This window comes from Drosophila subpulchrella, chromosome 3L (genome assembly GCF_014743375.2).
Source record: "Drosophila subpulchrella strain 33 F10 #4 breed RU33 chromosome 3L, RU_Dsub_v1.1 Primary Assembly, whole genome shotgun sequence".
Classification (NCBI taxonomy): domain Eukaryota; kingdom Metazoa; phylum Arthropoda; class Insecta; order Diptera; family Drosophilidae; genus Drosophila; species Drosophila subpulchrella.
The window spans coordinates 5868081-5895594 of record NC_050612.1 but is presented as its reverse complement, the minus strand read 5'-3'; the positions used below and the strand labels follow the sequence as shown (position 1 = coordinate 5895594).

Genomic DNA, 27514 nt, shown 5'->3' with positions numbered 1-27514 from the left:
ATTATTTCATTTTTGTTTTGATTTATATTTTTAAAATGCATTTTGTTTGTAAATAAAATAATGTCTGCATGAATTTTTGTTAAAGTATTCGCTTGCCAGTTTCCCGTATCCGCTTCGCTTCATATAAATATGTAGTGTATATATAATTTGCCTTCGGTTTTCATTTATTTTATTATTAAATTACATTTCACAAAATACAATTCACAACTACACTTGACGTCAAGTTTCTGGTTTCCGTGTGTCTTCAACTAATCCATCAATCACCGCCCAGCTTTCAATCCTCTCCTATCATGACCTATCAATCTATAATCCACTCCATAGTGAAATATTTTCTTTTTAAAATTAAAAAATCGTATACATTCGCAAATTGCAATCAATTTCGTTTCATCAATTTAGTAAATTAGTTTTCAATCACAAAAAATTAACGGAAAATGTTTGGAGTCGAGAATTATATTTGCATTAGTTATTTTTACATTTTACCACTTCAATTCATTTGGATTTCCATTTACGTATATTCGTTACACTCTTTAGCCTTTAATATTTGGTATTCATAGATAAAAGCGTTTGCTATGTACGCCTTGAACTAAAGTTTGAGAAATGCAAAAGTCCTTTTGGGGATCCAACTTTCTCTGAGAGAACTAAACTAAACGCTACTAGCTAGCAATATTTTTTAAGCTTATTAACAACATCAAATAGTACGCGTAAATGGTTGTATTGGTTTTTTTTGCGTTCAATATGTATAATATGTTTATTAAACATTGTACGTCTTGTAGAGAAATTAGCTAATTAATGATTACTCTTTTTTGGTTTTTGTTTTCTGCTTTTGTTTGCTTAACTTGGAGAGCTTCGTTTTAATGATACGTATAAGTGTTCGAGGGATTCTCTTGTAAGTGCGAAAAATCAATAAAAAATAAACAAGAAATGAATAAACAAAGCAACGCAAGGGAAAATACTTACTTGTCATGCATAAGGAAATCATGTTAAAACGATAAGAAAGTAACTCAAAACTGAAATATTTTGTATATTGTTTTTATTACAGCTTTTGCATTTTTTCGTTTTGTGTATAGAAATAGTTATAGTTGCTAAAAAACATTACACACATAGTTGTTGCTATATCATATAATTTCTAATATAAAGTTAATCCCTTCTTTCTTGTTTTGTTTCGTATGTGAAATGGTTTGAAATGCTAACAGTTAAATTGTTGCTTTTACCATGTAATATAAATATTAAATTTAAATACAATAGTTTTTAATGCTTGATAGATATTTCGTTTTGCTTTTGCTTGCCATTTTCTTCTGGTTTTGCTTACAACTAAGGTTACATTTAATTTAATACTCTTATATAAAAGTTTTAGCTTTATACAATTTTTATTTTTGCTTCTTTTATAAATGCAAAAAAATGCCCTGCATCGGCTGCAAAAGTTGGCAATTTCCATTTACTCATTTATTCGTATGGTGATGGGGGAGAAGGATTTGGTAGTACTTTTCTTTTTTGGGTTTTGTGTGTAAAAATTAAATTCAATTGTTGAGCTTAAATGCAGAGTTGCTTTTGATGCTGAAATGCAAGTTACTATATTTATATATATATTTTAGTTTCAGGGAATCCCTTATCTCTGAACAAAAAGACTTTTACAAACTAGGCGCGGTTCGAAAATATGTACAAAACTTAGTGTTGGGTAATGCCTTAGGTTACGTTAAATAATTTACAAATGGTATCTGGCAACACTGACTGCCTGCTCTTTGATAATGCGACAACCCTAAATTCGCAACTAACTTCCTACGGGCATTCGAAGTGTTTTTTGTATTTAATTTTTTATGCGTTCGTAATGTTTAATGTTTACGGTTAGGTTAAGGTTAATAGTGTAGTTAGTTTGATTAAAAGTTAGTTGTAATTTCGAAATATGGCTCGTGGCTCTGACTTGGCAGTGTGGGCAGATTCCGCTCGCTACTTTGCCCCCGAGTGCTCTACGTGGCGGTTACTTAATTGGATTTGCGTTTCTCAGTCTATTTCGTTGAGGAAAGTGTTTGTGGAAGGGAGTAACAACGGAAAAGGTGACGTTATAAATATGTCGTTAGGAAAGTAGTTAATGGCAGGTGGAACAAACGCGCTTCAACTGGATTCGATCGTTCTTTCGCTACGCCTGAGCTCTTTGCTCATCTGCTTTTAAAGACAAAGGTTTTTTTTGGACTAGAATCTTGTGCGCAGATCGGTTGCTTACCACATGTGTAATGGTTACTTTCGTCCTTGTTTCGAATTCCAACTCATAAACAGTTTGGCGGAATGGTAATCGGTGAGCTTTTAAACACATAAATTTATAAAGTATAGGATAAATGTACTTTGATTTTGAAAAAGTCTGGTTCCAAGCAAAAATGTAACCTTAAGTATTATGTCTTGGAAATCCTTTCGTCCTTAAACGACTTCTATCATTTTCTGTGTGAAAAAGTAAATGTAAATCGATAGGGAATTTTCGAAATATTTTTTAGAAACTTCTTGACTTCCGATTCCGCCAAGTTCGACCAGAATTGGAAACAGAAACAGACGCTCTTTTTGCGCTTTCCACTCAACAGACAAACTACGGCTACTCGAATTATATGGCATTTCTTCAAAACCTTTGCCGTGGTGGCCCAGGCAGCGGGAGCGAGCGAGACGGGGATGGAGGGTGCGAGCGAGAGCCTAAGAGTGCGAGTGAGACAGAGGCCGGGCGTGCGAGTCGACCACCTTGAGCGGCTACAGCTGGCTGAAACTGCTGGTCGAGACCCAGTGCGCGGTGTCCGGAGGGCGTACCATTAACTATATGGGACCGTAGTCGCTGAGCGCCTGGCCAGGATGCTGGGCACCCGGACCGCCGGGCAGCGTGACCACCACGGACACGGCCCGCGAGTCGATCACGGAGCCCGGGGCTGTGTTCTGGCCGCCCACTCCGTTGTTCCCGTTGCCGTACACGTTGCCAGGGTTTCCGCCCACGCCCACGCCGCCGCCGGAGGCGCCGTGCATCAGGGTGCCGGGGAGAGGGCCCATGCCGACCGTGCTGCTGCTCATCGCGGTGCCGTGGCCCAGGGTGCCGCCGCCTATGGTGCTGCCGCCACCCCCGCCGCCACCGCCGCCCATGGTCGATGCTCCCCCCGACTCTCCATGTCATACGTGGCTGGCCGCCGGCTGCTTGAGAACGTGGTGGTGCAGGTGGTGGTGGCTGGTGGAGGCCACCGATGCGCCGCCCGCCTGGGTGTAGGGCGTGGCCAGCAGGGAGCCCGCCGCCGAGCCCACGGGCATTCCCATTCCGGAGCCGGCGTACGGATGCGGAATCGGTGGTCGCTGCTTGATCAGCGCCTGGTTGGCGCCCGTGCGATCGGGCGCTCCGAACAGCCTCCGCCAGAAGCGTCGCCAGCTCTCCAGGGTCTTGCCCGACCAGATCCACACGCCCGAGGTGATGCCGACGGCCAGGGCCATGAAGTACTTGAGCATCAGCACCGAGTAGAGGGGCTTCTTGCCGGGACCCTTCACCTGGGCACAGGGACAGGCCAGGGCCTTGATCCAGTCCTCGAAGTAGGCCGCCTCGTACAGATAGCAGCCGATCACGATGGTGGCCGGCACCGTGTAGAGCACCGAGAAGATCCCGATGCGGATCATCAGCTTCTCCAGCTTGTCCGCCTTGACGCCGGCGCCCACGCCGCCCTGCTGCTTGATCACCGACCGGATGCGGAAGAGGGACACAAAGCCGGCCATCAGGAAGGTGGTGCCGATCACCAGGTAGACGAAGAGCGGGGCCAGCACGAAGGTCTTCAGGTGGTCGGGGTTGAGGTTGCCCACGTAGCAGATGCCCAGTATGGGGTCGCCGTCCACCGCCGAGAGCAGGAGCACGGCCACCGACTGGACGGTGGGTATCAGCCAGGCGGCCAGGTGGAAGTACTGCGAGTGCTTGGTGATCGCCTCGTTGCCCCACTTGAGGCCGGCGGCCAGGAACCAGGTGAAGCTGAGGATCACCCACCAGATGGAGGAGGCCATGCCGAAGAAGTAGGTGAGCAGGAAGACCAGGGTGCAGGAGTGGGGGCCCGTGGAGCTCTCGCGCAGCAGCAGGCCGTCGCAGGCGATCTCCTCGTTCTGGAGGAAGTTGCGCGACAGGTAGCCCACGGCCACCATGAAGTAGCAGGCGGAGAGGAAGACGATGGGCCGCTCGGGGTACTTAAACCTTTCCGTGTCGATGATGAATGTCGTTAGGGTCATGAGCGTGCTGCAGAAGCACAGGCCCGACCACAGGGCGATCCAGAGGCCGGCGAAGTCCTTTTCGTCGTTGCTGAAGAAGGGCCCCTTGCACGGAATGCCGCAGCTTGGCACGCCGGCGATCCTTTGGACAGTGAGGTTCATGTACCAGTGGTGCGGATGGTGCATCATGGGCATCTGCGCCTGCTGCTGCTGCAGCAGCTGCTCCTTCCCCAGGAAGATGAGTGGGGAGCGGCACGAGCAGCTGCACTCTTTTCCGCTTGCCTTTTCTCCTTGGGGATTTTGGCAGTTTTTTGAATTGCGTCCGCGACAGGGCTTCGACGAGGTGGATCCACCTCCACCGGCAGCTCCGGAACCACCTGAGCCACTGCCTCCCTGCTTCCGCTTGCCACCGGAGCCGGAGCCGCCGGCCGAGCCACCCGAGCCGCCCGAGCTGCCGCCACTGCCCGCCTCCGTGTAGGAGGGCTGCTCCATGCACAGGTTGTCGGGGTCGCCGTGGATGGGCAGGTGCTCGCAGGCCATCCGCTCCGGCCACTCGAAGCTGTACTGCTGCATGATGGGCGCACACCCGGAGCGGGCCCTCTCGCAGACGCTGCGGCAGACGGGCAGCGGCTTGTGGTAGTCCTCCAGGCAGATGGGCGTGTACATGCTGCACAGGAAGAACTTGAGGTCCGGCGAGCACTTGATCTCCACCAGGGGCCAGAACTGGTGCACCTCCAGGCCCGCCTCGTCCTGGGTCTCGTGGTTCATCTCGTTGGGGAAGGAGGTCATGTTGTAGCCGATGCCCCGGCACATGGGTATGGTGATCTCCTCGCACCGCAGGTTGGGGTCCTTGGGGATGGCTGGCACTCCGTAGCCGGGCGCGGGACTCGCGTCCAGGCCGTGTCCACCCATGCCCATGCCCATGCCGTGATCCGCACTGTGCTGCGGCCCGTCCGCTCGGCAGGATGTGAGGAGCAGGACGAGTCCCAGGGTCAGGACCTTCAGTCGGTTTTGTCTCATCTTGTGCGTCTTAGCTTAGTTCGATTGGGTGAGTTGGGACCACTCGGGGTCGTTGCTGGCTGACCTTCTCTGCGCGTGCACCTCACTCCGCGTGGAGGCGCCTCGAGAGCCGGAAAAGCGGTCGCGTTTCCTTCCAGACACAGCTCCGCGTCAAATCGTCAACGCTCTACAAACGGCGTGGTCTAACTGGAAGAAAAGGGAAAGGATGTCTGGTTAGTTTCAGCTTAAACAGTGACTTTAAAGAACAATGTTTTTACAATACAATATTATATTTCTGAAGTCACAACACTTAAACTTATGATCATTAAAGTTCCAAGCTTATGATTTTTGTGATACGGAAGTCAGATCAACAGAACTACAAAGTTATTTACAAACTTAAGGGATAAATGTTTGTATAGAATGAAAGATCTGAAATCCACTGATATTCACTGAGAGATTTATACTCCTCCCAAAATTTCATGGTTATAAATATATATGGTATTTCGAACTTCACAACACTTCAATTTATGATCATTAAATCATTCTATTTACAGCTTGCGTGATAACGAAGTCAGATCCTGATAGTGTTTGTCTTTAACCTGCACATGTTCGACCGATATTTGAAGTTATTTTTAGCTTTCAACGAGCCGACTGCCCAAATTCAACTGATTTTCCTCCATACATTTTCCAACAGACGTCACATGGAGGGAAAGAGATGGCCGTAGTCGTTATAGTTGATCGCTGATGAGGCGGCGACAAGTAGAAACTGCTCTTTCCTGTTTCTGATTCTGATTCGCTCCCTGGAGAACTTTCGCGCTTCATTTGTTTCAATTGAGCGCCGCGACACTTGGACGACATGTCCATGTCACATGTCAAGCACTCGAGCACTTCACCCACCAAACACCCCGGCTTCCCGCTTTCCCCACTCCCCATTGAGTGTCAACCCTTCCGCCAATATTTGCTGACGCTTCAGGGCTGTCCCTGCTGATGGTTCTGATTCAGAATCGGGAACTGCTGCTGACCAAGAGCCGCATCAATCAAAATCAGTGAGTTTTATTAAATTTGACGGCGTCTGCTGGCTGCGAACGCATGGTTCCAGTGCAGACAGAGAAAATTCTATACAAAAGAAGGAGTGTTTAGTTTTAGTTATAAATGGTTTTAAAGATCTCCTTTCTTTTAGTAAGATTACAGTCGAACTTCCATTACTCTAACGGTCGGCACTACAAAAGAGTGAGAGATTAGAGTTCTAAGGACTGAGATACTATCTATTTCCTTTAAAACTAAAAACTTTCACCTATAAAGTCCTTGAAGTTTGAGTTACTAAAGTTCAACTGTATATATATTGTTTTAAGTCAAGTCTTTGTTAGTCTGACCAATCACCAAATCTGTCTGTATTAGAGACCCCAGTTTTTCCCTCAGTGCGTGCTTGATCAAAGTGTTTGCTTTGGTTCCCATCTGAAGAAGGGTGTGAAACGCTGATGGATTGGATGTGATGAGGCAGGAATTAATTCAAGACAATTGCTCACTTGAAGCCCATTCAAAATGGAGGCTGCGAAGCCACCCATCAAGTCAAGTTTCCCCGCACCGCCGGCTGGATAATAAATATTATATGGGTGACACCTTTTTTTGGGGGAATAACTATGGAATGGCAGCTGGCGATATCGATGCCAGCGGTTTGTGGTCAACTCGGCCGGCAGCTGCTCCACAGGCAAAGATACTCGGGTCTGAGATACCAAAAATTGACAGCTGGACGGACTGAAGTGAAGGGCAATTTACTCGCCAGCAGCTTCTGTGCTTCTGAGCGCCCAAAGTCACGAAATTTATCTACGACATACTATATACAGTTTTTAGCAAGTGTCAAGTGACATACATATTTGCGGCTTTGCGGCCAGCTTCAGTTTCAGTTTGGGATCTCAGCTGCGTGTGGTCCGGGGAAAAGCAGCAGCTTTAAAGCTTTGCAGCCAGCTTAGCTCTCGGCTCTTGGAAAACTGTCAACAACAGCTGCAAATAAAACACGGACTCGTCCTGCCTCCCCACTTTACACTCCCCAACTCCTTTGTTCGGCGCTGAAAGTCCTTCCATTGTTTTTCTGAATGAATGACATTTTAATTAATAACATTTGTGTGCGTTAGTCGGCGTCCATCAGAATTTCGCCCCGTCCACCCGACCGATACAACCCCGAAAATAAGTTTCAGAGTGCGGCTCTCACTGAAACATTTTTCGTGTTAAAATGTTTGCCGAGCACTTCAAAATAATTAAGTAAATACGCCACGGAAAATGTTTCTAGGACAGCGTGGGCGGGACGGAAAGCCCGAGCCCAAGTGTTGTGATTACAACTCGAGGGTAGCGCCAAAAATAAACGTTGAAATCCAATATCGAAATGTGGGCCCCGGGCAATCGGATCGTGAGAAACAATGCCAGGCGTGAGGCGGCTATCGATTACAGCGAATACAATCTATACGAACTGGGGATAGATGGAGGCGTCTATCGGTTGCGGTGATGCTTACGCAACGTTCTCCTACTCGAATGGCAGATTCAGCAAATGGGAATCGAGTACAGCTAGGTGAGCTGTCACTAATCAAGGTCTAAGAGTGGTTATGCATAAGTGGGTAAAGGCAACAAAGTATTTAAAGTCATGTATTTGTTACAATTAAAGAGGATAATTAGTTTCCCGACCTCTAAACTGAGTTGAAGTTAAAAATCTAGGTGCAGTGTTCTCCGTTTTCAAGTTTACTTTCGCCTCGAATCAAACTACTTTCATCTCTAGTTCAAGTTTGTTTCATCTCGAAAAACAAACTTGAGAGTACTTTCGTCTTGATTTCAAGAACGTTTCTTTTCGAACAAGTGAGAGAACACTCTATCCTGACCTTTTTCTTTTCTCAATTTTTCTGGGTGTATATTAATTCAAAGTTAAGTTCAAGTCAAATTCAAAATTAGGAAGTTCAAGAAAAAGCAAATATCTATAACTAAAATGGTGTCTTCGAAGGAGTTCTTAAATATAACACAGGTGCCTCAAGCTTGCTAAACTTGGCTCAATCGACTGTACAAATTGTTTCCTAGGAAAAACTAAAGCTGTAACTTCCCTTTATCCCAAGCCTATCCCACAAAATTAACATGTGCCCTCTTCGGTGACATTAAGCACTTTTCGCAACCGAGAGTGAAAATTAGCCTTAAGCCGAAACAATGCGACAATCACCGAACGGAAAGAGGGAAAAGTCTAATTGGTTTGTCCGACGCAGGAAAATCATATTGAAATGCAGCGAACGTGACTAAAATGGCAGACTCGACCAGGCGAAATGGAAAAGAAAAGAAAATGCGTACATGGGTTTGGATATGGAAAGCCACGTTCACAACGGCTTCCACATTTGGCCAGTGGAGAGTGTGGTGGCCAATACAGCTCGCTCTGGTTATTAAAGCCTCAAGTGGTTGGGCATGGTGTGCAAGTATACGAGGGATCTTGGGCTCCTTTTGGGTCCGACCCTGGGTTCTGATTGCCGGCCGACAACTACCACTAATAGGTGGATGTGTTCATGGGAAATGGCCTGGAAATAATAGCAAACGTGCTTCTTTCGAGTGGAGCGAGGGAAAAAGAGGAAAAAGAAATAAGCAGAATGCGTAAATATTATTTTTAATAGAGAAAAATGTCTCAAGTGGCGGTGACGAATGGATCGCTTCTCCCAGATTCTCCCAGATTCCGCAAGCTTCTCAGGCCCAGTCTCCGCCACTTCGAGTGGTAGCTAAATGTTTGTATTTGGCCGATCGACGGGACCGTGTTTGCTTAATGATTTGTTGTTTCTCCCCAGCCTCATCGCATTTAGTGCAGACTCATATTGTTTATTTAATTGTTAACAAGCGTGCGGCTCAGACGCTACAAGCTCGTTACGAGTAACAAATTATTACTCGCCCCGAATGCATGGCTTTTTGCCAATCATTCCGCTGGAAGAATTATACAAAATCACGCTGCCAGCCAGTCTCAACGATGTTTGTCCAAGCTCTCGACCGGATTGGGGACCGAGCCTCGACTTTCCTGGCCCGACCATGTTTGCCAAAGACTCGAGAATGCAGAGATGTGGGGGAAAAGAGAGATCCCCGATCCGAGCCGATCCGATCGGTGGATGGCTGCGCTTCGATGCGCTAAAGAGGTCGTCGGGCGGAAGCTGTTACCAAAGTTGGTAGCCCGCCAGCAACATGGCCAGCAGAAAAACCAACTGCAGCGACAACCTGACTGTTTTAATTAAACAAACAAGCCGAAGACTCAGCGGGAAGACGACACCAACGAGCAAATAAGTAGCAAGTGTGGCTGGCTCCTCGAAGTACAGTCGTCACCCATGGCAAACAAACCGCTCGAGGTGTGGGTTTCCGAGAAGGTGGGAATCTCGGAGCGAGTAAGGTCTCAAAGGAATGATCTCATTTGCAGTATTCCGAGAATCTAAGAAGATGTGTTGTATACTATTTAGTGGTTGATTAAAAATTAATGCTTGTTCCTTTGAGTTACTAAACGTACACCGGAAAAAGCACATGGGCATAAGTTTGATATTAGCATGGTAAATTTATTAAGTATCATTGAAAATATAAAAGATATACGCCACGTATCTAGATAGAATGGATAATAAATTTAATCATACTATTTCTTTTTCTTCACAGAGAGAAATATTCAAGGACATTGTTCTTGAATTGAGAAAATTCGTTCTTAGTTATCAATGTTCTCAATATAAGAACGAAATGGTAAGAAGAGAAAAGCTAAATTGCGTTTATTTAACAACTTTTTAATAAGTATACACTACTGACTAGTCTTATAGTTTAGTTCTTGAGATATACAATGTAAATAACTCCAATTTAACTTGATTCAAGGACAATAAAAACATTTTCAACTTGAAAAATGTCGTTCTGTTTTTTAGAACATTTTCTCTCTGTGTTTGGGTATAAAAGGGTCCCCTGATTATCTGTTGCATTTAATGTTCATTATTCAAGGAAGAGCCCTGGAAAGATTTTAAGCTGATGGAGTGGCTGTCAAAGAATCACGGCCCCAACTCACCCAAGTTATAAACTTTTAACTGCCCATATCGCTTGCAAGTACAGCTTACACCGGGGCACAAAAGCGGCGGAAGTAAATCCGGCATTCAACTCAAGATAATGATGATGAGCAATTAACCAAACAATGACCGAGCCAAACCGAACCGAAACCAGCATCGTTGGGAAGCCAAAGAGAATGCTAATCGATAACTTATCGCCCCGATGGAGGCCAATCAATCAATCAAAGGCAAAAAGACCCGCCAAAGAAGAGGTCTTCATACAAAACGGCTCCAAATCGCTGCTCGTGGGGCTCGGAAAAATGCGAAAAAAATAAGAAGCGGAGCGTGGAAATGCCAAAAAGGAAAAACTTGCCAACCACAAAGCACTTAAACTTTCTATGGGGGTACTTCCTCGTTTTCGGGGAACCCCCTTGCCCCGCGCAGGTGCAGGGCACAAAGAAGCGTTGAAGCAGCAGCAACAAACTCGAAGGGCTCCCAGGTGCAACAGTCAACCCAGGCCCCCCTCAACCGCCACCCATGCTGTGGCCTTGGCCAAAGCAAACCGCGAAAATCAATTGAAAAACTCTCGGTGGAAAGCGGGGGAAAACAGGAGCAGGAGCAGGAGCAACTGTTTGCCTTGTTGGCGGCGGCATCAAAAAGCGCGTAGCGGCGCAAAATGAAAACAGTTTGTCGACACGGCAGGGTCAGAGAGAGACAGGTAGTCGGCGACTGAAAGAGACGGCAGATGAAAAGTTTTTATTTCCAAGGGGGGGTTTGAACCACCCCCACCCCCCCACTCAAAGTCAATGCAGACAAGTTCCATGACCTTACAAACGCAGCGAGTTCAAATGGGGAAACGGCAAAAGGGCTGCGGAAAATGGGGAAAAGGGGGCTTGGGCCTCCTGTGAGCTTTTCCCCGAGGAGCTTTGTCAACGTAATAAACACAAAACTGGCTCAAGATTTTTGAGCGTCCGCCCATTAAAATCATTGACATTTAAACGTGTTTTTTTTTGCCCGCCTGTTTTTGCTGTCACACTTTTGCAACATTTTTTTAAAAGCGGTTCTGGAGCACTCTTTCCAACGGTTTCGCCCTTTGATGTTCGTCGGCTTTTGTTGCTTTGTGAAAGTTTTAGCAGAATGCAAATTGTTTGTGCATGTGGCCCATCATTAAATGCTTTTTTGCATAGTTTTTTGGACCGTGCTTAACCGCTGTGAGTCCTCTGACTTCACAATTAAGTTTTAATTAAGTGGACGCCATCCCGGCTCCGCTGACTGTGCATCTATCTCATTTTCCGCAGATTTCCCTGCCCCTCGGGAGGCTTCATTTGGCTCCTTTGACGGATTATGGTAAATGCACAAGTAACAGATCCTCGGAGATCGGGGAAATCCGGCGGGCACTTCACGCAAAACGATTTGCAAATGTCAAACAGTTCCTGTATATTTTTGGTAACCACCCTGCACCCCTAAGGAAATACAGAAGCAAGGGATGGGTTCTTTCGAGGGGTTGATTCTGTCGTTTAGGGTTTGCTATTATTGAATATTCCTTGTCCTTGTTTTTTTTCCGTCGTTGTCCTTGTTTTGAACCAAAAACTCTTACGGCGGACTAAGTGACACCGCAGAAAGCGAGTGGAACGTCCAAAAGGGCAAAACCAGAGGGGTGACCATGCACAGAAAAAAAGTTGCAATGTTTTTTATTCTTTGAATTTTAGAAAAAAAATTTTATAATAATTAAAAATGTAAAAATGGCAAATTATGTATTTTTAGGTGTCTTAAAGAATGCAGTGAAAAGGAATATTCATCTTTTTAATGAATTCATTGTACTTCTTAGCTTAAAATATATTGTTGCATACTTTTAGACACCTGAAATGCCATATTAAAGTGATTTAAATGAAATAAATTATTTTAAAAATTCACAATATTGTTCCTTATGTCAAACTTGTATACAACTATTTTTCCTGTGTATAATAAGATATTCTTTTTTTAATACTTCTGAGTCTAACATATATTGTACTGGCATTTTCAAGTTAATTTAATGTTTTAAATTCAAAATATTAATTATAAAATTCACATTAATGTTCAATATTAATCCAAACTCTTGTAAATTATTTTTTTCTGTGCAAGTGAGAGAGTTCGGGGCGAAACAAAAACATGGAAATAAAATTAAATTTCCGATTTTGCCCCGCTTCCTCTGCCCTGCAAATTTTGCTAATAACAAGACAAAAGTGCAGCTGCAGAGGCCAAGGGAAGGGTGCCTTTCGGGGGGTGTGAACTGTCGGCTGGCTGACTAAATACAAAAGAGTGTCAAGTGTCTTCCCTGCTAAAAGGCAAAAACGGGCAAAAAACATGCAAGTCCTGCATGTGTGGGTGGTTGTCCTGTCGGCAGATTTTATTCTCCATTTCAAATTTTGCAGCATGAGCAAGCGTTTTTATTTTGACAGTTGTTGCCACTCCCCCTAGCATACTTTTTGGGGGAGAAGAAAAACAATTAAAAACGAATTGCCTTGCATTCCCGTTCCCATTTCCATTTCCACTTCCATTTCCTTTTGCGACAATGGAAACACAACACGCCGCCCATCAAAAGGGAATTTTGTGGGGTACAAATTAAATATCCGAAGAGTAAAAAAAATATATATAATTTTTGTTGCTTCAGGATGTGGCACATTTATAAAATAACAATATTCTGGGTGGGAAAAAGAGTGGAGGGGTTTTACGATGCAACTTAAACGCATCATAAAACAGCGGCGTAAGAGGAACTATAAAAATTTCATGACTGTTTCACCAAACTGAGGTGTTACAAAGATATATTGAGTGCCGCGTAATGATAATGAGTTGTGGGGAAAATCATTGTCCAGGTTTATGGATTGAAAAGGATTATAAATCTAGCATTTGTATAATTCCAACTTTATGGCTTGTAAAATAAAATTTAGTTGACAATATCCAATTAGTTTTTTCCCAATTTATTTACACTACTCAAATTTATTTTATTAGTTTTGCATTGGCACGTAAAAACCAGTTACAAATGGTATTGCTTTCCAGTTTCAATTTTTTTCACTTCTCGTTTAACGATCCTTCATTCCCGAGACATTTATTTTACTGCCATTTGTTGGCTTTTTAACTTTCCAAAAGGAAAATACTGTTATTGCCATTTATCTACGATTTACATTTATGGTCATATTTGATAATCGAGCGTTTTATGGCTAATACCGGCGACTGCATTTTACACCCCGATTTGGTAATAAAAGTAATTGAATCATAAATGCAGCCGGGTACTAAAAAATAAAATATGCTGATATTCGTTGATGGAAAACTAATTGAAGGCGCAGCAAGACGGGGATGGGTATGAAAAATAGGTGGTTTAACGACTGTCGCCGCGTTGTCTGTGGCTCGCATTCCGGTGGCTGTTTTATTTTCATGGCAATTAAAGGGAACCGCGGTAAAAAATAACCAACTGCCGGCGACATTGACACACAAAAAAGAGCGAGAAAAACTATTACGGCAAGAGTTTCCCGGCTGTGGTGACACATGCAATAAAAACGATTTTTATGGTCATTTGAAAGCGTCAAGAGGGCGAGGAAGGGCCAAAAGCCCAAGCATATACACTACGGCATGAATGATGCATGTTGTGTCTGAAGTTCTGGGTTGACAATTTAGCATGTCTCTGGTGGAACTCCTTCTCGGGGCGAAACTCCCACTCCAGCCCCATTCTCGGCGTACAAACATTTTTAGTGCCCTTTGTTGTCAACTAACAACCACGTGCCGTCTCCCTCGCACACCCACACACACACGGGTATTAATTAATGTCAGTGTGGAAATTAAGTGAAATATATCTGCAACATGCTCCCGGAAAATGCGAGGATGTTCCATAGTAGCGATGGTTGTTGTGTGACAAAATGCCGCTGACATGGATAATTAATGGTGAGCTACGAGGTGGGGAGCTGAAGATACAGATACATGGGTGACACCGGGCTGGAGGTCGGTCGTATCCCTGCCCCTGTATGTGTGTGACCCCCACCTGCGGAAGGTGCTTAATTGCGGAGCTTGGGTCAGAGTAAGTACAGAGGTTGTGCCACAGCAGCACTTTTAATTAAGTACTAAACTTATTTTACTACTAATAATGGTTTCCACAGCACACCGGAAAATTGGAGCTCTTTTGGCTCTGATATATCTCATATATATATATATATATATATATATATATATATATATATTTTTATATATTTTATTAATTTTGAAAAACCTCTCAGGTGTCAACACTTCCTTCTCTTGACCACAAGCTACGACCCAATAAACACAGCAGTTTTTCAGAAAAAAATAGAATCACCATAATTTACAATTTGTTTGCTTTGACCGAATTTTCGCAATTAATTCCTAGACATTAGTTTTATTTATTTACGAGTCGCCAACGCGATTTGGCAACATTCTTGATTGGTGGCAATTAATTTATGCAATTTAATGCAATGCAAACAACGACTCACATGGCTCATAAATTCGCGTTTTTAGAGTGCGGCCTGCCAAAAAGGATTTTTATTTATTTGTTTTAGCCAGCACTTTTGCCGTTGGTAGTTTGCCTGGGTTTTGACTTTGAAATCTGTGTGTGTGGGGGCCAATTTGACGTCTCGATGTCTGGTTTCTATTTCAATGCTATAAATTTGTCGCCATCCCGCTCTGTTTTCATGGTTTCCTGCGCTGCTCTCCCGATATTACGATATTACGCATACGCCCCGGGGGCCCCGCTATCCTGGTGGGTGGCTCTTCCTCCGCCCGGCATTGATTTTCATGTTTGTTTGTCGCTGCCCTCTCCTGGTTTTCTTTTTTTGGCTTGCTTTGTATTATATGTATATGCTTTTCCCCATTTTTTCGTATTTTTTCCGTACTTTTTCGTATTTTCCTCTCGTATTTAATGGCATTTCTAGCTTGGTTTATTTTGTTGGCATGCGTGCGCGACCCGACGCCAAGCGATAAACACGCGGCAGCCACCGTCGCCGGTTTGCCCGCCTCCCGTTTTCCCATTTTCCCCGCTTTTCCGATTTCCCGCCTTTCCCTCGCTGGATGGTCACCCCTTCTCCACTTCGCTGTGTGTCTCTGGCATGCGTTTAAGTTTTCAGTTAATGGCTTTTAATGGCTTTGCTGCTGCGTTTGCTTTTCTTGGCTTTCTTGTAAAAATGTTAAATAAATACCAAAATTAGTTGCGTAAACTTCGACAGACACAAATGAGTTCAATCAACGGATGAAAGATTCCATGGGAATGCTAGAAAAAATATTCAATTCCCCTTTGACTTGGTTCCATTTCAGTGGAGAAATTTGTTTTTAAATACAAATAACTTTTGATAAACCATTCAAATAAATAATATTAAGCCCATCAATTTATCTTCCACACATTTGTTGGCCCAGCAAAATATCATTTAAAAATGTGATTAATTTACCACCTTAAACACCGCCCAAAGACATTCTATAAATACCGACCACAACATTGGTTTCTCCGCCCAAAACACACATTTCCAAATATTTTCCAACTAATTTAGCACCCTCTTCAAGTCGTAAAGTTGCAGTCCAATTCAGATGCGAATGCAAATGCATAAACCAATGCGAGACCACAAATTACCAAATTCAATCTACGGATACTTGGGATATGGTATATGGTATATGGATGTGGATGTAAATTTGAAATGCGAGGCACATGTCCCAGGCAGTCGTGCTCCCCCGGGCTCTAGGTTTTTGGATTTGTGCCTTCGGCTAGGGGAATTTCAATGAGGCATCTCGCATCTCGGCGACTCTGCTCTGGGTCTTGTTTATAATTTATGGCGCTGTGGCTAATGGCCAAATTGCCCATAACAATAATTTGCATGCAAGCGCTTCCAGCTTTGACTAATTTCTTCTGGCCAGTCCCACGGAAATCTTATCGAGACACAGTCTACTTATAGCCATATATCACTCAATATCAATATCAATATCGGTCGAAGGAAGTGCGGAGACCCAGCCGAATGAGTCGAAAAACAATTTACAACAATTGCTTAATTGAAACGCCAGGGCCAGAATTTAAATTTATGAAAGCATCAGACCCCAAATCGAACCAAATCATAAATAAATCGCGGGCTTATCAGCGTTTTTTGTTTGTGGCTCTTGGTGGCATATCAAAGGGAAAACGCCGCTCGCCTAGAAAAAGTTCGAAAGTGGACAGCACATGACTCTTGATACCGATCCGAATTTCGATTCCCAGATGACAGATGAACTTTGTACTCCACATATCAAGCGCGGCAGTTTGACAGCTTTGATATTTGGTTAGTTGAAAAATGTAGGAATATTTCAAGAGCCAGAGAGGTCAAGTTTTTCCGATAGCCGTATTTTAATATTCCCCATTGAAATTTCCATGCAACTGTTGGTCTCTTTCCATTTATAGAACATGCGAGGTATTGAAAATAAATCTCAGCAAACTCGTTTTGCATAATTTTTATTTCTGATTGACAGACAAACAACCTGGGCTGCCTGCACTGAAATCAAATTATATAAATTGTTTTCTTAAGTTTAAGTATTGTTTAGGTTATCTGACTTTAACTTTAGGGATCTTAAAGTCTGAAAACATAAAGGTTTTTTGTCGTTCTTAGATTGAATTTCCTTAGAAAACTCTTTGCTTTTGAGTATTTTTTCCCAGTGCAGCCCCTAGGTAGATCCGAAGTTTCCCCATTAGCATATGGCTCGCAAATGTAGGAACAACAGCCAGTCAACTCGACTCAACTCAACCGAACTCAACTCCAGACCGATTGCGACTCAAAGGCAGACAATAGGCCTGCGGGACATGCGACAGGGTATGTGTTTCGAACTTCCCCCGATGTTTTATACGACTTTTCCGTAGGCGTAACATGTGTGGCATAAACAAAGATACAAAATATCAACCGATATTCGCTCGAACATGGCAGTATGCAAAGGGCAAAAGGAAGGCGTGAAACTGTTGATAGTCTATTGCACTTTTTCCTTGGTTCTGTTTGTGTTATTCTTTTTTATGGCTCTGCAATAAAAATATTTACGATGCCAAAGCGCCAAATATGTGGGGAAATTGTTCGAACTAACGGTGGGGTGGAGTTGGGGGGTGGGCACAACCGGAGGGTTAATAAAATGTTGCACTTGTAACAAGGAATTGAAGTTGCAAAGTGGTTACAGTTGGCCGGGGAATTTATTTCCATTTTATTTTAAACGCAGATGGAAAACGATTTTGCGAGGAGATAAAACTGAAAAACTGATTTGCAAATTTAGAAATAAAAACTTGTGTAGTTGGTTTTTGTTTTGCAAGGGGGAATTTAAATGGAAGTACACAATTTATTATACTACAGTGGTACTTTAAATTTTGATTGACTTTTCTTAAAGCAATGCTTTTGAACCCAGCTCTCTGGTCAGTTTTGATTTCCCCCTGGTCGCAGTCCAAGGAAATCAAATGAGCTGAACAACACAAAAAATGTAAATGAGCAGGGTGGAAAAGAACATTTTCGGGGGGAATTCGCCACAGAGGAAGTGGGCACCAATGAACTCTTGGCATGCTGCAGATGCAACTACACTCTGAATTCTCCATCTCCATTCTCCATTCTGCATTCTGCATTCTGCACTCGGCATCTCGGCAGACGCTTTCAAAATAGCCCGGCCCACACGATTCCCCCGCCCAGTTTTTCCCCGATTTTCCGCCCAACTCCCACTGCAAAGTGCAGGCGGCTGGCTGCAATCAACGCACTTGTTCCTGTTTTTCTTTCCTTCTCGGGGAAACTGCTGCTGATTCCCTGTTATTGTTGTAAACTATTTATGCATTTCGAAGTTTATTTGAAACACGAACAGCAACAGAGGAATTCCCTGCACGGCATTTCAAATGCTGTTCGAGATTCCCATTCTGTGGATCTTCTGCTGTTTGTTGATTTTATGAACTGTTTTTCTTGCTTCACTTGCTCTCGGTCGGGTGCCCTGCCCTCCGGCCACATATGGTCACCTTAATTTTCCACAGGGACGGGGTTTTGTTGCATCAAATAATTTATGCCTTTTTCCCTGGGCTCTTGGTTTATTTTTTCAAGCGCATTTCAACAGCCAGAGCAATCAGCGCGTGTTTTTCGGGCAGGAAACAGCACGCAGGGATGTCGGATGGTGTGCCACTCCGAACCGTTCTTCGCCCCCACACCATCCTATAGCATCCTATACCATCCCATACCATCCTATACCATTCTATACCATCTCCACTCAACGGGTGGTTCCAGTGTGGCTCTGCGGAGCGTGGATACCCACTGTTGTTTACACTGACGCCATTGCCGACGTGCCACAAAAGTAGAGTTCAATCGAATGGAATCAGGGGCAATTGGGCCGACCGAAAGGTGCAAACTGATTTGGGCAAATGGTTCGGTTTAACTCGGGTTCTAGTCGCCGTCTATGTTCTCTGTACGTCTATATAAGCATTTTTAGACTTTTTATGAGGGCTAGATACTTTTATATAGGGTTTATCTAATGGTTCTGAAAATTTGTGAGTTATTTCTTAAAGATTTTCATAGCTTACTATGAATTTAAAACATTATAATTATAATTGCATTGAAGTTATTGCCACAATTATAAATTATACCTCCATCACGCAAGAGGCCCATCATTTTCTAACCCATAAATATCATAACAATTTCTGTGCCCAATCCCCAACCAACTGAAACCCATCCCCAACAGATCCCTCACTGCACTGGCATTTCTAATGAACTCTGCCGTTGGCTACACGGAATATACACACATTTTACCCAGCGAGAATATGAAAATATCTTTAGAACATTGATTGACTGCTCGACATGATCGACGTGATCATCTGCGAGGGAGTGCTATAGGTCGGTGGGGAAAGCCTCGTTTGGGGGGGTGCAGTACGTAGCTGCCTGCCGTCCACAATTATAATTCAATTAACCGAACAATTCCATCTTTCCCTAGCGCAGTCGAGCGCCACATGCTGCGAAGGGAGACGTTGCATGTTTGGCATATTAAATTAGTTATTTGTAATCTTGAGCAAACGCGTTGTAAACAGAAAACACAGGATCGAGCGAACGGATTGAGAATGATGATGTGTCATTGCAGTGTGTTTGCCCATCTGGCTGAATCAATGTTTGTATTTATGGAAATATTCTCATGTTTTAATTACGAGAACATTTCGAAATGTCTCGCATAACAAATGAGGCCCGAACGAACGAAATAAAACAACAGAGTCTGGAAAAAAGACCGTACCGTATCAACAAAAAGCTTCGACAGTTGGCCAGACAAGTTGAGACGGCGAAAGAGACGGCTGCAGAGCGGGCGAAAGAGACGGACAGATGCTAACTAGACTGAAAGGCTTGCCAGGATATTTTGCATTAAGGCAGCCAAAGGAAATATGAGAGAATGATGGATAGGCAAAGCAGGCACCAGATGATGATGATGGGCCAGAGGAGATGGGGATGGAGATGGGGATGCAGATGGAGATGGAGTCGGGCTGAAGAACTTGGCAACTCAACTGCCGGCAAGAGCAGAAAGAAGTCAACAGCTCGTTAACGTTAAAGTGGCAAAATATATGCCCGAAGATTCAGTTCAGTTCTCTCTTTCCCGGTTCCCGGTTCCCGGTCTCTCGGCCATGTTCCCATATTCTCCGCTCAAAAGGGTAAGCCAACAATGGGGCAACAAGTCGCGTCTGAAGATGCATCGCCCACGGCAGCCGAAACCAGAAAACCAGGCTCAAACCAAAGTATAGTTCTACACAGAGGAAAACTGTTTAAAAACGTCAGTAGTTGAATTGAAAAATAGGGAAATATAAATAAGTTCATTGTGGAATATGAAAATGCTGAACTTGTCACTTAAAAGATGGAAACCTTTTTGTAATATAACTGACATGTTTCTTTGGTAGTTATTTTTCCCAGTGCACCTGGAGATGGCTCGTTTTGAAGAGCAAAATTGGCGTTGAAAAGTAACTGCCGACAACCGCAGACCGAGAGGATGTTTATGATGTTGGATACCGACTACTAGGAGGCTCCTGCTCCTTGGCTCCTCGGTTCCTTGGTCAATTGCACTGGCCGGGTCACAAAAAGAGGGCCCTGGCATTTTTCTCTCCATTGTGCGGCAAACTAAGCGCAATGAAGTAGCCAAGGGGCAAAGTGTTTGGCGGGGAAAGGTCAAGCTTTCTGGCCTCTTATTTATATTTGCGTCTAGTTGATGTCTTGTTGCATGCAAAATAGTAAGGGAAACCAAGTTATAGGGCAGGAGAGTCTATAAATTCCAAGCCAAGTAAGTATTTTGCAAACGAAAAGAATCTATTTAAATGAAGACAATATGAAAGTACAAATGTAGATTAAAAAAAAACATTTTCCAATGTTTCTAAATCTTCTATTTGTAATTTTTGAATACTTTCTAAATTCGCTTTCGAATTCACACCCCCATTCCAAACATCTCTACACTTACCATTTTTTCCATTCCGTTGGTTTAGCTGCTTTCTGGTTGATTTCCTGGTTCATTCAATTCCGCCCAGCTGTAATGAGATGCAAAAAGAGGTACGATAAGTTATCTGATAACTGATGGTTTTACGTGCAGCTATAAAAACTTAAACACTGCGACTTCCATAAAGCGGAATCCCCGCGCGCAGATTTCGAGCATCGCCGAATCTTGCTAATCGTAAAGGGGGTCGTAAAAAATGTTTATAAATCTTGTATAATTGGAAAATATTAAAGGCCAAACAACTTAATTATGCCATAAGCGTAAAACTGGATTTACGCCAGAAAAACTGCTGGAAAAAAGGGACTTGGCGACAAAATTTACAGGCTGTCCGAGGAGGAAAGAGTTGCCACAGTTTGCGGCCTGAGTTATGTTCTTCTCGGGGTCCCGGCCAATTATGTTAATATTTGGACAATAAATTTGTGGGCGGCTAAAGAACAATTGCAGTTGTCTCTGCGGCAGCAGTAGCACTTCAAAAGCGCAGATACCACGAAAGAAAAACAGAGGAAAGTAGCAGCTCCCAAAGAGCAAACAGGAAAAGCCGGCGGAGAAAGGGGAAAGCGTGGTGGGGCTGGAAAATGGCCGGGGGCTTATCCCTGGGCCTAGCCGAAAGTGGACTACTTTAATCACGCCACGGGATTAAGGGGCCAGACATTCGCCGGATGATGAAGAAGTTGCGTGTGTGCCAGTGGAAGAGCCACTCGCCTACAATTTAATTAACTTTTCACTCCCTCCGACGCTCTTTTTCTTTATTTCTTATTAAAGAACGCGCCTTGTTGTTATTTGCTTTAACGGCACTCTTTGTACATATATTTAAGTGTGTATATAATGCAAGTTTAATCAGCCAGCGACAAATAAAGAGCCGCAGAAGAGGTTGCCCCCGTATCCGTATCCGTGTATCTGTATCTGCTGTTGTATCTGTATCTGAAGCTGAACCAGAAACTGTTCGTGTGGGAGTGCCGCAGAAGATTTGCCTAACCAAACCGAGCCGAGAAACCCCAGATAAGTCGGGGGAGCAACAATGCCTAGCATTTGTGGGCACACATTTGCCGCCTTTGATTCACCTCCGCCTCACAATTTGCCAAGTGTAATCTCTGCTGTAACCAATTGCAGATAAAGTTAAGCAAACGACAACAAAATGACAATTTTTTAATTATGAACGTCTGCCTCTGGCTTTTGCGTTATTTGTTTTTCTGGCTTGCCTAATTGAGATAGGACTGGAGATCATGGCGAAATGTGGGGAGAAGTCTGAATGTTTCAAGAGTAATTGCCTTCTTTGGTTGGCTATGGTTTTACCCACTAAAAATTGGGTATTTCTCAATTAATATAGCTCAGAATGAGGAAAACCATATCTGATTCTGTTGAAAAATTATACTTATTAAAACTTTGGTAATACACAAACCTTGTAAAGCCTCGAGATTGCACTCCAATTTATTGTAGGTTTTTTTTCTCTTTAAAAACGCTTCTAGTATATAATTTTTTCTTGGGACAACTCCTAGAATTTAGGGCAATAATTCATGTAACTTGGCAACAAAAATCATTTATGACACTTCCCAAAAACTTTTTTGATGCGCAGCTTTGTATTTATAGAATTCTTAATAAGACAAGCCTGTCATTATAAATCTCTTGCCCAAGAGATCTTAGAAATTATTCTTTATTCAATTTCAAAGCCTGAACAAATCAAGTTCCAAGAAAAGCTCAATTTGAATGTGAATCCAGAGCTATAAATCTGCGACACACAGATACATTTCCATAAAAATCTCTGAAACTCAAAGAGCAAAAAAAGAACAACCTGCTGAGACAACATGGAGAATCTCCAAGCTCTTCAGAGCCCCAGACTCGTTTGATTCGCTTTTCAGTTTCTGACTAATTAACTGGGAAAGATTCTGAGCGGAGGAATTGGAATTTGTAGGCCAATTAATTAGGCGCATAATTTATGGCAAAATATTCTCTCCCCGGCGAATGTCAACTTGATGATCAATAAAAATAAAAGAGGCAGTCGCTGGGAGGGGCGGAACGTATCAGTTTCGAAAATGTTTAATTTATGACATTGCAAAAAGGCAGAAAACAAATTTATGAGCGAGCATTTAAATGCCCAACACGACTGCGAGCGACGACAATGAATATGTATTGTGTGGAGTATCGCTTTTTGAAAATTGAAATTCCAATGAATCTCAAGGAGTTCTCGAATCTCTCCGCTCGGAGGAAAACAAATATCGCCATCGTCATCGCCGTCGCCATCGCAGGAAACAACAGTCAGTCGCAGGCGCAGACCTTAAACAAACAGAAATTAATTATGTTTCGATGCGAGAGCCCAAAAAGATACTCAAGTACAGAGGGAGAAAAGATATATCATCTAAGATAACATTTAAAATGGTTTTCTCAAGTGTGTCCTAAATTAAAAACTATTTCGGCCTTTAAATAAGTAAAAGGATTCAATATTCTTTTAAAAATGTTTGTGAAAACAAATTCACTCCTTAAATTAAACCAATTTCTATTTATACACATTTCAAGACACAAATTCTTTCAAGTGTATTTTCAAGAGAGGTGGAGCGAAAGGAAGACACAGAGATACAAGAGAACCTGATGCTGCCTGCTGAAAATAAAATTATTTTGTTCAGAGTTCTGTTTATAAGAAAAATATGTTTTTGTTTGTTTTAACGCGGGCCGAGCGCTTCCTTTCCATTTTGGATGGGTTGGAGATGGACTCGGAAAGAGAAACATGTGCGTATATGCATCCCAGAGATGCGTATCTGGTGGATACATGAACATGCAGCAGCAACTTCAGTTGTGGCTTCTATTTTTGGTACTATTTCAATTAATTTGCTGCCTCTAAACAAAGTTGCCTCTGCGAGAGACACGACGGAAAATTTATGAGTAATATCGCATGCTCGATTGCAGGCCCAGATTTTACCCTGCCTTTTAATTAGCTTGACATTTATTTCGTGCCGGACTTCTTCGTCGCCGTCGTCTGTCTGCGGTTTTTTAGGGTTAACAGCGCGTAGATTGATATCTTCAAGTTCATTAGAGTTGCAAGTCGCTTTAATTGGAAATATGCACAGCGGGCTGAGGAAGCGCTGCAGTCGTCGTGCAACACTTGGGTGAGAATTAATGATGCCTGCCCATCGCGCCCTTCCCTCCTCGGATCTCGATCTGAATTCTGTTTAAACTTGGGCATTTTATACACTCCACTCGGGTCTGCTACTCCTTTCCCTTCCCTTCCCTTATTTTCCGTTTCTTTTTTGAGGTTCTGGGCCCCTTTGCTTTGCATCCTCCTCGACTGGCTCTGTTTATCTTTGGGCTTTTGTTAACTGATTTCAAGGGAAGCTCCAGAAACAGCCGCCCTCCTACAGGGTCGATTTAATTAACTGCTTTCTATATAAGGCATATTAAATAAGTTTCACTGGGCTTGTTCTCGTTTGATTCTTGGGGGAACGAGTGATCCAAAGGATGTGTTGGGGGCAGCTTTCTAAGAAGTCCAGAGAATCAATATCAATCTAAGGAATGCGGTTGGCTTGTGTTAATTAACTTGTGAGTCATTTCGATTGGAAGACATTTGCAGGCATCGTGTCAGTTATTTGATTATTTGAATGATATTTTAAATTTAATTAAAATATATTGCTTTGGATATTCGTGGATCCCTTGTCAACCTCCATTTATTAGTGATCCCCAAAGATAATTTCTATTTGTATTTTCCACTTGTTGAGACCTCCCCCTACCTCCCCTATTTTCCCAACACCCACACTCGCCCGCATGCCTTGTTATTTTCATTTTAAATGGAAATTTTCATCTTAAAACGGTGTTTCTTCGTTGTTCGTGCTGGCTGTGAACTATTTGTTCCTGGGGTTTGGGGACTGCCGACTGGCTCGAATAACAAACAAAATTAACACCTAGTCGCCACATTTCCAGCTAAAACCCACACACATGGCAGCTGGAAAATATCCCCCCACATCCCGTCATAAGTCAGGGCTCTAACAAGGTGTCGTCTTGCTAAATGAATTAGACTCAAAGCGAAACTGATGCCCGACGAAAGAAAAAATGCCATAAATACGAGTTCTGTTTCTGTTTCTATTCTCCCACACGCGTGAGTGTGCCATTGGATTTATACCCGACACTTTAAGTTTTGTTCGTATAAAATGCAAATGGCTTCAACCAGGCGCTAGCTCGATATTTGCATTGGCAATTAGCATATTAAAAATAACTCCCCCAACGAAATACTGTGCCATTGGAAAACATGTTTTTATCGCTTTTTCATGTGGGCTCTGTTTGCCCAAACCCGAAATAAATTCTAGTTAAAATTGCCCAATGCACGGTGTCGATTTCGATTGTACATATTTCGGCTGCCTGTGCTAACCTCTCGAGTAAAGTTGGAAACCCATGTAGGTAGGAGGGCGTAGATGTATCTACGAGTTCGAACCACCTCGGTGTGCGTTCGTATCTGTGTGCAGGCTGGCCTGTGTTCTTCTATTACCGTAATTTTCTACTTGATTTCTGACGCTCATAAATCATCATCAGTTCTCCCTCAGATAGCGTCGTCGTCGCTTGCCTTTGTCATTTCTCATCGTTATTGTTGCTTAGTAGTCGTCGATTTTAGAGTGTGTTGCTGTTGACTTTATGGAATTTATCTCCCCAACAACACCGCAAAGCACATTTAGCGACACAGTTAGCAAGCAGCACCGCCAGAAAACTGAAAACCGAAAACCGAAGACCGAAAACCGAAACCCAAGCAACAAGTTTCAACTTTTTGTTTGATGTATCTGCCAGATACGAAAGGTGAAAAATTGATAGCTTGCTCGCCTGTCTAACCAAACTATGCATAATAAATGTTTTTTGTAAACAATCGACAAAAAACGCAAACAAAAAGAAACGAAAAACAATAAATTTATTGAAAAATTATAAAAGATAAATTGGTCTGGAGTCGGGAGGTATTTTTCGGGTTTTAGCTGCCTTCGAAGTTGGCAAACCTTTGAGATATGCAAAGATAAACAGATAAATAAATAAGTAAACTGCCATTAAAAGGCAATTTCAGCTTGACTGTTGGCCAAAGACAAATAGTTTGCTGGCATGCTAAAATAATAATAAAAGTGCGAGATCTAAGGGCGCCGAAAGCGATCTTCTTTTGTCTCTCCAGTTTTTGTGTGATATTTGGTCATTTTCGGTGATTTTTCATTTAAAAACAAATAACCGTTTTTCGGTTAGAGGGGCGTTTGTGCTGGCTAATTGCCGGGCCAATTTCAACGAGCCAAGAGCCGTTTTCTGTGGCGAGTGTGTGCCCCATGGGTTCAGCTCGTAAATAATCAAAACCTAATAGCCGGCAAACAAAATATTCAAAACAAACACACACCGAAAACCCGGGGTCCGAAGAAAGCGCCGAGAAACCAGCCGAATAAAAGAGAAAGAAAAAATTATGATCCATGGCAATCATGTCAAATTGATTTCGGTTTTCCTTCGCTAACCACAATGGGCAGGGGCCAAAAAATCAAAAAAACAGGGAAAGAGAGAGCCTCAAGCCTAATGATATGACTGAATGGGAAAAATTGAAGGAGCTGCAAAATAAATCAAACAAAACAAGGCAAAACAAAACAGCAGGGCACTCGGAAAAATTGGTTTACAGATTGTTTTTATATTATTCTATTAAATCAAGATGGTCTAAAATATATACTCAGGAAACACAAGACCAATTGGTAAACGTTTTAGTTTGTTTTTACTATTTTTAAACATTTTTCTTTATATAGAAGTATACATTTTTCTTTCTGTGTAGAGAAACTGGGAAGAAGACAACCCATTCTGGCCCGCAGTTTGATGAATTGCAGCACGGGGCCCGAGTTGACTTGGCCAGTTTGATGGACGACTCGAGACCCGCTTCTGGCCCGTTTCGAACCATGTCAAGTCCCGTCTGCAACCCTGCTTCGAAAATTAATCAATATGTTGGTGTTATTTAAACAAGCCGTGTGTACAGAGAGAAAAAGAGGGCCTCCAAGAGTGCAACAGAGAGGGAAATGCTTTTATAATTACGAGGGTCGTTGCTCAGGTTGTCCGTAAATTATCGGTTGCCCATTGGAGGAGTTGCCCGGGCCTCAACATGATTAGACTCTGGCAGAGGATACCCGCAATGAGACAATTGTGGGTTTTATAATTATAACAAGATCGGTAAATGATCATGGGAACCCATAATGCGAGGCCCGCGGACAAATTGCCATCGGAGGTGGAACAGGCAAAAGGTGGAACTGAAAGCCGCATGTGGCAGATGATGATTGCGGTCCAATAAATTGAGAATGATATGACAACATTGTGGGACTTTGTTGACTATGCTCTATAATCATTTGTATCCATATGCTTGGCTTTCTTTGACATACATTTGTTTTGAAATATTTGCTTCAATTTGAAAATATTATGTATCATGTATATATTAGTACATATACTTAGTTTATTCAATCAATCCAATCAGAGTCTTAGGAGGAATTACTATTCCTGCCTCGTTTAGATCATCTTGAAACTCAATCACTTGTTGCGCTGCCACCAACATAAGTCCCAGAACGTTCCCCAATAGTTCCGCTGTCAAATCCCACTCTTTCTGCCATAAACCTCCCGAAGCATCCGACATTAGTATGCACATTAGCGCCTAAGCTGACAGCTCCATCGTGGCTGATCAGCAAAAAACGGTTACCAGGATACGAAACTGACAGACCCGTCGCGAGTGACAAGTCAACTGACGTCTCCCTGCTGAATTGAGTGAGTGACTGACTGACTGACTCACTGGACTGGCCGAGTGTCAATGCGCTTGTCAATAAATTTTCGCAGCATCCAATTGCTAAAAAACGAGATAATCCCCTCCCAATCACAATTAAGCC

General features: G+C 43.1%; 3 protein-coding genes across 3 annotated transcripts in view; 1 reads left to right on the top strand and 2 right to left on the bottom strand.

Annotated features, from left to right (window-relative positions):
• Positions 1-1013: 1013 nt before the first annotated feature.
• Positions 1014-3131, bottom strand: LOC119552889 (acanthoscurrin-2-like). The gene has a single exon (XM_037862796.1). It carries the CDS (start codon positions 3106-3108, stop codon positions 2791-2793), a length of 318 nt encoding a protein of 105 aa, XP_037718724.1. The 5' UTR covers positions 3109-3131; the 3' UTR covers positions 1014-2790.
• Positions 3114-27514, bottom strand: part of LOC119552888 (frizzled-2) — a 99374-nt gene continuing 74973 nt past the window's right edge. Inside the window, exons 6-7 of the mRNA XM_037862795.1 lie at positions 20634-20700; positions 3114-5406 (exon numbers count right to left, since the gene is read on the bottom strand). Coding sequence (XP_037718723.1) covers positions 3136-5220 — 2085 coding nt within the window. The 5' untranslated portion in view covers positions 5221-5406; positions 20634-20700 and the 3' untranslated portion in view covers positions 3114-3135. The remainder of the gene's footprint in view (positions 5407-20633; positions 20701-27514) is intronic.
• The window catches only part of LOC119555158, a gene marked incomplete at its 3' end in the record, with an annotated part of 98111 nt that continues 76783 nt past the window's right edge, over positions 6187-27514 (top strand). The window contains 1 exon segment of the mRNA XM_037866386.1: positions 6187-6245. Coding sequence (XP_037722314.1) covers positions 6187-6245 — 59 coding nt within the window.